Genomic DNA, 10,819 nt, shown 5'->3' on the forward strand with positions numbered 1-10,819 from the left:
GTATTACTAAACTGGTTTCGGAGCTATTTGTCCAATAGATCATTATTAGTTAAAATCGGCCATTCTAAATCTTACTCCTTTAATCCAACTAGTGGCGTTCCCCAAGGATCTCACATGGGACCAGTCCTATTCAATATTTTTATAAATGATATTATAAATATATTTAATGATGTTAAAGTGCTCTTATTTGCAGACGATTTAAAAATATTTAAATGTATAAAAGACACTAACGATTGTGCTACTTTACAAACTAATTTAAACTCATTAAACGATTGGTGTTCTTTTAATAAATTATATTTAAACATTAAGAAGTGTTCTGTTGTCAGGTTCAGTAGGTCAAATAACAAAATTATTTATAATTATCATATAAATAATGAATCATTTCCATCATCATCGCTAATTAAAGATCTATGAGTTATTTTTGACGACAAATTAACTTTTAATTCTCATATAAATTTTATCACAAAAAATGCCATCAAAACACTTGGTTTCTTAATAAGAAATAGTACTCACTTCAAAAATGTAAATACGATTAAAATTTTATACACCACTCTGGTTAGAAACCAATTAGAGTACAATTCTACCATTTGGTCTCCTTATTTAATGAAACAAATTAACATAATAGTCAGTGCAAATAAAGTTCATTAGATTCATCAAATTTAATTTTTTTAAAAGTCATAATCATTATGTCAGTAACGTTATTATTTATAGGAAACTTAATTTGCTAAAATTATATGACAGAAGGAAAATTAACGATATTTCAGTTCTGTGTGGTCTTCTTAATGGCACTATTAAATGCTCTGACTTGGTGAGTTTAGTGTGCTTCCATGTGCCGGGTAGATCAATTAGATGTAACCATCTTTTTGATATGCCCAGGTTTACCACTAATTACTCATTAAACTCAGCTATGTTGAGACTGAACAGAGTTGGAAACGAATTGTCCATGGTCGATTTATTCATTGTTAGTAAATATAACATGAAATCTATTTTATTTAAATATTTTTTTAATATAATGTAATTTATTTTGTAGTATATGAATGTATGTGTATTTTTCTTTTATATTTCATTTTAAATTTTTTTTTCTTTTTCTTTCTCTATTTCCAACATGTAAAATGGTCAATTTTTTCTTGACCGTAAAATAAAATAAATAAATAAATAAATTATTGGTGACATATTGTATATATATAGGAAGGATTTTGGCCAATTTTTACCGGAAACCGTTTCAACAATGAAATTAGAGAAAATTGGCAAACTCTGATAGGAAACGATCAACCTGGAGTCACAAATCCAGGTCTAACCAGCAGCATACTCTGAAATATTCATTTTCACCCGAGCGAACCCGGCACCTCACGACGCTAAGCAGAAGCCTAACAACTGAGCTATGCTGCTGGTATATGTGCACACCGAAGTCATATTTTCAAATAGTATCACATTTGAACGGTTTTTCTTCAGAATGGCGACTCATGTGTCTCTTAAGGTGAGATCTATCAACAAATGCATTTGAACAAACATCACATTTGAACGGTTTCTCTCCAGAGTGGATTTTCATATGTCTGTCAATGTAAAACTTTTTAGCAAACGCACTCGGACAAATATGACATTTGAACGGTTTTTCGCCAGAGTGGCGACTCAAATGTCTCTTAAGGTTAGATCTATCAGCAAATGCATTTGAACAAAAACCACATTTGAACGGTTTTTCTCCAGAGTGGCGACTCAAATGTCTCTTAAGGTAAGATCTATCAGCAAATGCAGCCGAACAAATATGACATTTGAATGGTTTTTTTCCAGAGTGGATTTTCATATGTCTCGCAATGTAAAATTTTGTAGCAAATGCATTCGAACAAATATCGCATTTGAACGGTTTGTTTCCAGAGTGGATTTTCATATGTCCCATAAGGTCATTTTTTTGAGCGAATGATTTTAAACAAATGTCACATGTGTGTGGCTTTACCCCCGTGTGAATACACATGTGTATACCGAGGGAAGATTTTGTTACGAACGACTCTAAACAAATACTACATGCATGTGGCTTGCCCCCAGTGTGAGACTTCAAATGCCTTAAAAGTAAATATTGATAAGTGAATGATTTTGAACAAATGTCACATTTGTGTGACTTTGCCTTAGTATGAATATACATGTGTGCATCATGACTTTTTTTCCTGTTGAACGACTTTGAACAAATGTTGCAATTATGCATCGTATCTAGGGTTCTTCGTAATGGTGATTCATCCGCTGGATTGTCAATGGTATCTATCATTTCATCAGCTGAGGTAATTTTCCCTCCATTTATCTACAAAATAAAACAACCATTATACAATTTTAATTGTGAATTTTGTGAATGTGATTTTTTTTCATTTAATGGAATATTTTTCTTGGAATCGTTCTAAGGCACTCGAATCCCATTTACTTACCTCGCCGTTGTCTGGTAAATTAGATATGTTCGATGGCAAATTAGCACCCGACTCATCCTCCCATATTAAATCATCTAGCAAAGCTTCCTCTGGCTTGACTTTCAAAGACTCGTCTGATCTTATCCTCGATCTTTCATCACTCCGAAGACAAGTGTTTCGAAATCTGTCGAGCAATTCCACATTGTTGACACACGAAAGGCATATCATATCTGGCAGTTTGTCATCTTTTCTAACCTGCAAATGAGAAAGGGAGTGACAATTGTGAGGACTAACGAGTTAGCAAAGCAATGAGTTAGTATAACTGACCCGCAGCCGACAGCCGGTCCAAATGCGCTGCACCAAATGCGGTGAATGAGGATCACCATGGATGGAGACGAAAGCCTCCGGCGGGGCAGAGCACAGGCAAAGTCTGCACTCCATCGCTACTTGGACGGGAGAAACACAAACGTCTCGAGAATGGAGAGGTGATAGTGGACAGCGGACATCAGGTGGCATATATACAAACATTTCCAATCATAGATATTAAGTAATTAATAAAAATAACTCGAAAGCAATTCAGTCAGCGCTAGGACGATGTTGCTGGACGTCGAACTTAGTGTATTTTTGACAAGGAGACGGTATTTGAAGGGGTAAAAGATTAAGGATCGTTGTACAATCAAAGGGATATTCGCTGAATGGGAGACCGTTGTATTTCGTAGTGTAAACTGACAGCTGACGGATGCAGCCGAAACACCCCCAAGCATGGCCATCGGTAATTTCTTACTAACAATCTATATACTTATTTATTACTCGTGGTTTTACCCGGCTTCGCTCGGTATTTTTAATATAAACAGCTTAAACATGGCTAATCCAATAGTACACATTCATTCATTTTTTTTATTAAATATTATTTGAATCGAATAAAAATAATATTCGACGATAAGCCATCTTGAGTATGCCAGCCAAATTTGGAACCCCCATTACGTTATTACGTTATTGATCGTATTGAAGCTATTCAAAAACGTTTTCTTAGATATCTATCATTAAAATTTAATATAAAATAAATGAATTACGAATCCCGATGTCGTAGGCTTCATATCCTTCCCTTATATTATCGCCGCCACGTAGTTGATATAACTTTACTTTCACGGATACTACGAGGTGATATCGACTACTCTGCAATCCTAAGTAAGTTTTCTTTATATGTACCAAATCGGTCCCTACGAAAATGGCCCCTTTTGTGTGCTTCCAGTGCCTCCACTAATTATCCTTGAAACTCTTATATCGTCAGTGTGCAATTTCTACAATGGCTTAGATGAGAATATTGACCTATTTCATGACAGTTCGATTACTATTAGGAACTTATTTGCAAGATTGTTTTTTTGTTAACCCGTTCTTTTTTTTCTTGTTTTTTACTTTAATTCTTTTTGCTTAATTTTCTACTGTTACTCACCATAATCTAGTATTATTTACAAGTTTGTCATTATTTTTCTTTTTGTATTATTATTTTTTTTTATTGGCCTTCATAACAAGTTCCATTGTTCATTTTTCATGCTATTTGAAGAAACTTTTAATTGACTTATGTTTAACTATTTATTTTATTATCTTTATTTTAGCTGTAAGTTTCTCTCTGTTTATTAAATAAATAAATATCGATGTCACGGAAATTTTGTTTTCGATGCTCCCAATCAAACATTACATACAGTACAGACATAGTTACATTAAACCGTACAAAGTCTCTTTCGAAATTATATATTGTAACGAACGTGTTTACACGACTCTCACGCGGGGAGAGCCAGATGGGCGTACAGGAACACGTTTATCGTCCTTCCAGGTGGGTTCGTTTCGTGATGGGGGTCAATGGGAACAGATTGACTGACCTGGGCTGTCGTGTATTTGTCGTAAGGTTCCTGGTTAGAAACTCCACGTCGTCTATATGGGCACAGCTATGGTGAAACTGGCACCTGGTCTGTCTACCCTGGCCAGTTTCACTATGGTGAAACTGGCATATCCGGCTGATGCTTCTAGGAACCTTAACGGAGCCGGCGGCTACCACGGAAAGTTTAACCCGCACGGGGGTAGGAAGCTGCGTGGAAGTTACAGGAGACTGTTTGGAGCTCAGGGGAGGGAGTGATGATTCTCAACCGTCTCTCGTGGCTCAACAACCACAAGATGGCGAACTCTCCGTGCTTCGGGACAGTTGCTGGGGAAGTTTGTCCCCTTTGAAGATCGGAGTGCGAGAGAGCGTCTCTCATCTGCCTTCCCGCGTAGGAACTGTCTGCCTGGGGGCTGCCATTCGAAAAAACTGGCAACCGCTGCCAACTGACGGGACGATTGGAAGGACGTCACGTTACATCATTAGATATTGTATCCGCTGTCTAAGTGCATTCGGGGATGGACAATAAGGAACCCCCGGATTAGGCTGAACGGTACCTTTTGGAATTCTCAGAATCCGGGCGAGTGCGTGAGACCTCCTTAAACCTGTACGTGCTTAGACAATAGATACATAAATGGATCGGGGAAGCTGTGGTGAGCAACTTGTCCTTTATTAGGAGGTACATTCACTATATCATATTATTTTGGAGCGAGCGCTGGTTACGTGTGGACTTCCTGAAATATTCAATAAATGCTGTGAAGCGACTTTGGCCTTTCATTTGGATCGATCATTGTTTGTTATGTTTTTTTTATTATGTTATGATCATGTTTTTTATTATCATGGTCGAATAATAATTTTTCGCATGAAACGTATAACCGATGCGATGTTATTATTATTTATTTATTTTCTAATGTGTATCTTTATATTTGTGACGACATTGAAAAGCATCCTAAGATTGTATTTTCTACACGTATTTGGACATGTGTATAGTAAATATGGCTTTGTGTTTTTATGAAGAGTGTACAGCAACATGGACTAGTGGTTAGCATACATGTTTTCGAATATAGTGGTCATTGGTTCGAGTCCCACTGGTTGCTGCTGGCCAGACCCCGGTTTATGACTCCAGGTCGATCGTTTTCTGTGGGAGTGTTCCAATTTATCTGATTTTCATTTAAACGGTTCCAAAAATAACCAACCTTTACCCATTTCTCGCAATTTTCGAGCCTTCAGCATCTCGAATTTCGCTGAGTTGTATAAAAATGCTGCAAATTTGTCCATAAATGTCTCACAAATTTCGAGTTTGACTATTAATATAAAAAAAATGTCCCAAAAACGTTATTTTATCAATAGATTCGTTAAATTGTATATCGACGTTAGTAATTGGCCAGGAAGGCGCATTGGGGTTTCCATATTAGGCTTTCCTGGTAGATATGCTTGTATGTAAAAAAATAGTATAGGATAGTATGGATATACATACATACATATGTATGTATGTATGTATATCTATAAAACAAAACACAACATATGTATGCATTTTTATATTTATAATATAAAATATGGATATTACACAAATCTTCTTGTATTGAAAATGGGTGTTTGAGTTTTTTCCGATTATGCATAAACACCGACATTAAAAATTAAAATTAAAACATTATAAAATGTACAAACGAAGATAATATGTAAAATAAATTATATAAACTGGGATCGTGTTGTGAATATAATACATATATGAACAATAAGAACTATAAGAACAACAATCAAAATTTAAATTTCTCTTGTAGATTTGGTTTTTCGTAAATAAAAATGATAATTTGTGTAAAATCTAAGTCTCCGTATCGCGTGTATACTACTGGCACTCTATATATGTAAATACATACATACTACTGTTTGAATAGTACACAAGCAACCAATCATTCGTAGTAGACCCAGATTGGTGATGGGAAATTATAATAATTATCTATTCTGGAAGTCAAATACAAAAGCATAAAATACGTTTTATATTCAAGCAACCTAAATATGTACACTAAAAATATATATATATATATATACACATTTCATGAACAAATTTCTCAATATTTACAACACGAACATATAATACATGATATATGTATGTACATACATATTAATCAAAAATTAATTAAAATCAAAATACACACTGTATTGAATACATATGTATGGTTAACCTATACATACATACATACACAATTATAATCGTACAAAAATTATCATAAAACAACAACAACCGATCCACATTCAAATGAAGCCTGAAAGTTCAGTAATTGGGAATGAAGATAGTCCGGATAGTGAAAAATCCGGATAATCGAAAAAATCACAATTGACTGGGAAATACGTGTACATTTTTATTGGTCTATATTTAAATATACATATAATAATGTGAATATCAATATTATACTACTCTTTAGTTAGAAATTTAATTATGGATTTTTGCTGAAAGTTAGCCGTTCTTTATATATAATACTTTTCATACAATAATGGACCAGATATTGGCTGTCCAGCCGATCGTCTTTGAATGAACCGCATAAAAATACACTCTACATTTTTTCAAAACCTTGCGCTCTGAGCTTCCATCTTCTGACATCATTTTTTTACAAACCTCTTTATCACTTTGTTTTTTGTATCCGAGATCGTTGACGTTCCAACACCATATTTATTTGACAAAAAATGTCGTAAGGCACCGCTTTTTAAAGCATTGATTATATCTAATTTGTCTTTAAATGATAATACAACACGTTTTCTTTTCTATATTGGTAATATTAAAAATAAATATTTAAATGGTTGTGGCTATTTGCAGGTACTATATCTGCGACAGGCGCAAAGTCAGCGTGTTTACTGTTAAAATTTTGTTTTAAACCTCTTAAAATTTAGTTTGAACTCGTAAAGTGACGTAGAGTAAAAAATGTAATCCAGATAAGTTGATATTATTAATTATTAGTTAGAAAATTATTATCATATACAACGTATAATACCTACATACAAGTACAAGCCGCGAACTAGCTAAATGACATAAATCTATTATAATAACGTGCGAAATTTATTTGCCTCATGTATAATGAACGATTGATTAAACAAGTCTAGCATACATTAAATGTAAGGAATTATAATCGGATTATAAGTTCACGCGCATGTGCAGAAGGCTTTGCGCCTGTCGCAGATATAGTACCTGCAAATAGCCACAACTTATTTAAATCGCTATCAAATTTTCAAGAGAATTCCTAAGATGTCCTATGAGAATTGAATTTTGAAGACAACTAACTCATTTTTCCGTCTTATTTCCGAAATTGTATGCTACGCATTTCAAAGCAGCTAAATCGTAAAATTTGTGTTTGTTTTTAACAATCCGGATAATCGAGGTTCTACTGTATAAACAAATTAACACAATATTTTCCAACAAAAAAAACAAATTCCTGAATATTTACAACATGTACAAAATATATTTTTTTGCAGAACGAAAAGTACATAAAACCGGAAAAAGAATTATTGTAGGTTAGCTAGACGTCGCAAGTATAGTAATTTATCATCAGTTTGGTGATAGCCACTTACGACACTAGACACGGCACTAATGAGTCTTTCAAATTTTAAATTTTTCGGCTCGATTCGACCGGCTCTTATATTGGCCACCGTCAGTTTATGGCATGCAAGATCTCTTTGCAGCCCATCCAACAACGTCCACATGCTGGGGTGGCTGCAGTTGAACAACGCATTTAACGCATTGTGGAACACTTCGCAGCAATTTGTTGTTTCGGGTGATCGTTCAATGGCTGCCGAATGGTGATTCCACAATGCGATTGGGAACAGTGAATTTCGTCCAGCAATGCCTTCGATGTATGTCGTGTAAAAGCAATTTACAACATCCTGATAGCAGCTTTCCTCAGGAAAGATAGGATGAAGCAGGGAAAAAACAGTTTTCACTTCATCAACTGGCACAAATGCCAGGGCAGATAACGATTTCAGAAGTAGTTTACGGTCAAGATTATTATTGTATTCAGATGTTAGGCCTGCGTTATTTATTTTTCCTAGCAGGCTTCGATTGAGGTGAAAATGGGATCCTTTGATTTCACTGCCTGTAAAGGATTTTTGAGCTGCTTTTATTGCAGCCTTTTCAAAGTCTAATAGAATGACTGTCGGAGCTAGTTCGGGAATCAGCTCCTTCAGTATACCGAACATACGTTCGTACGTCACTTGGGTTTTGTTTTTTAATAAAAAGTAGACACACGGCGGATAAGTGTTTCCTACGCGTGCATGCCACGTGTATAGATGGAAAAATATTTGTGGTACTGTATCGAAAGTTCCATCGCCGATGATCACACTTTTATTTAGTTCATTTAATATATCTACATCTCCCAAAGTCAAAATCCTATCCGGGTCATTGGCGCCCGTGTCGTGTAATACAAAATCACTATATTTATTAGGAATTTCAAAAGAAGCCGTCGTAGGGATCGACGGCTGATTATTTACTCTGTGGTTTTGAAGATAACGCGATAGAGATGCTTTTTTTGGCATGTAGGCGAGTGCTTCATCGCTCAATTCAGATAAGATGCTCCCCAAGACGTCGTGGGAATTGGCGCCGACTGCACTCATGGCTTGCACCATTTTCCTCTTGGCGATGTTGGCTTCTATATCCTGAAGGCAGGATTCATGACAATGGGCGCTCGGTTGGCATACGATGACATCATTCTTGGTCTTCATGCTAGAATGGCACCGCAGAGAGCGATTTTGTTTACACCTCCATGTTGACACCCCATTTGAAGTGCGCGAATGGTGATATGCAAATCCTGAGTGAATCAACAATCGTTTTCCTCGCTCGGTGGTTGAGTACTTGAATTCCATTGTAAACTAAAAAAAAATATCGGATATAAATAAGAATCATTAAAAACGGCTCGGTGATTATTCCGCACAAAGCGACCTCGCGCACATTACTAATATCTCGATCACGGAACATCGTATTTGATGCTTGGTGCTCGACATATGTCCGATAAAAAAACTTCTCTGTTTGTTTATATTACTCGCAAGATGGGCAAGCGTCGTTAAAAATTGTACAATGCATTCAAAAACACACAATAAAAACATGATTCGCATATAATGTCGTGTTAAATACCTAATTTGTATGAAAATAGAACAATTTTGGCGGGCCAATAAATGATACCCGTTTGTATATACATATGTCATCAATGGCATAATTCTTAGGGGGGGGGTGGGGGTGTATTACACTATCAATACGGATCGCGATACAAGTGCATCACGTGATCATATTGATGGTGTGGTAGGCCCCAATCAATCGCAATGTTTGTCAAGAAAAAAAGCAAAATAATTTTCATAATTTATATTTAATGAATATAAAATCACAACATATAAAAACAAGGAGAATCAGTATGAAAAATATACTATAAACAAAATAAGAATAAAGTAAACAATGTCTTCATTATAAAGCTTAGACCGCACTGCAGAGAAGCAGCGCGACCAAATTTTGTCTGTGTGAAATGTTATGCGATAGAACGCACTACGAGTGCGTTATATACCCGAATGTGATTGTGATTGTGATGTGAAAAACAATGTGGATGTAAATTTGAAGACGAGTAGATGTGTGGTGAAGTAGGAAAATATTGTTGCGTGGACGTGAAGAGGGGGCTTCCAGAATCGGAGAGAAAGACGCAGGAGGGTTGTAGAAGGTGTTTATTCGTGTGCTCCCGTCGGCGCTCCAGGTCGGAATGGCCTCCAGGCTGAGAGCGCCCCATATTTACACCCGTTGGGCACAACACACATACATACATACATACTAAACTATTGGTCGATGAGTTAGGCGATCCTATTGGCCGTTACATACGGCTTACTCATCCGGCGAGGACATTTTGGCGCGAACGAGAGATCAGGTGATTAGCGCTCGTAAACCATCGGTCCATGAGCCCCACCCACCTAATGTCTACGTTACAATATGTACAAATTTTCCAACTTTAACAATTAGATTGGTGATTCCTATCCTTTTCTGAAGTCACTGAATATGGTGTAGTGTGCATATGTATGTAGATAAGTGTAGATCAGAGCCACGCAACAGTTGTCGCGTGAGTGAAATTTCGTTCGCGTAACGCCGTTGAGTCAAAGGTCCGTGAGCCAGTTGTCGTGACACCGTAGTCCGAATACTGATTCGGCATTAGAAGAAGAAGATAATAATGATGTTTAGTACTTCTGCACTAAACATCATTACGACTGTAGGAGTCACCGTGGGGTAACCTTTGGTCAAATGTGCTGATAGGAGATATTCAATTCTAGCTTACAGTATGAGATATCGAATGATTCATAAGGAAATTTTTGCTAAGGTTTTTCCTTAGCGTGAAGTTTCATATGTCTTACAAGGACACGTTTTTGAGCGAACGATTTTACACAAATGTCACATTCGTGTAGCTTTACTTCACTATGAATATTCTTGTGTACAACGAGGTTAGATTTGTGAGAAAAGCATCTTGAACATATATCACATTTGTGTGTCTTGTCTCCAGTGTGACACTTCAAATGCCTTGCGAGTGAAGATTTTTGAATG

General features: G+C 36.1%; 2 protein-coding genes across 2 annotated transcripts in view; both read right to left on the minus strand.

Moving 5' to 3' along the window:
• LOC143913565 (transmembrane emp24 domain-containing protein 1-like) overlaps positions 1-10,819 on the minus strand; it is a 138,479-nt gene that overhangs the window by 1,926 nt on the left and 125,734 nt on the right. The window lies entirely within an intron of this gene.
• LOC143913545 (uncharacterized) lies at positions 1,093-3,154 on the minus strand. The gene is made up of 3 exons (XM_077433406.1): positions 2,718-3,154; positions 2,412-2,645; positions 1,093-2,290 (listed from the first exon to the last, which is right to left on the minus strand). Exons 1-3 carry the CDS (start codon positions 2,916-2,918, stop codon positions 1,418-1,420), a joined length of 1,308 nt encoding a protein of 435 aa, XP_077289532.1. The 5' UTR covers positions 2,919-3,154; the 3' UTR covers positions 1,093-1,417.

This window comes from Arctopsyche grandis, chromosome 6, assembly GCF_051622035.1.
Source record: "Arctopsyche grandis isolate Sample6627 chromosome 6, ASM5162203v2, whole genome shotgun sequence".
NCBI lineage: Eukaryota > Metazoa > Arthropoda > Insecta > Trichoptera > Hydropsychidae > Arctopsyche > Arctopsyche grandis.

Excerpts from the sequence above, each read along its gene's own strand:
- LOC143913545 (XM_077433406.1), bottom strand. The coding sequence starts at position 2,918 with ATGTTTGTATATATGCCACCTGATGTCCGCTGTCCACTATCACCTCTC. Across the intron at positions 2,646-2,717 it reads GGACCGGCTGTCGGCTGCGG|GTTAGAAAAGATGACAAACT; the intron begins GTCAGTTATACT and ends TCTCATTTGCAG. Across the intron at positions 2,291-2,411 it reads ATTTACCAGACAACGGCGAG|ATAAATGGAGGGAAAATTAC; the intron begins GTAAGTAAATGG and ends TTTATTTTGTAG.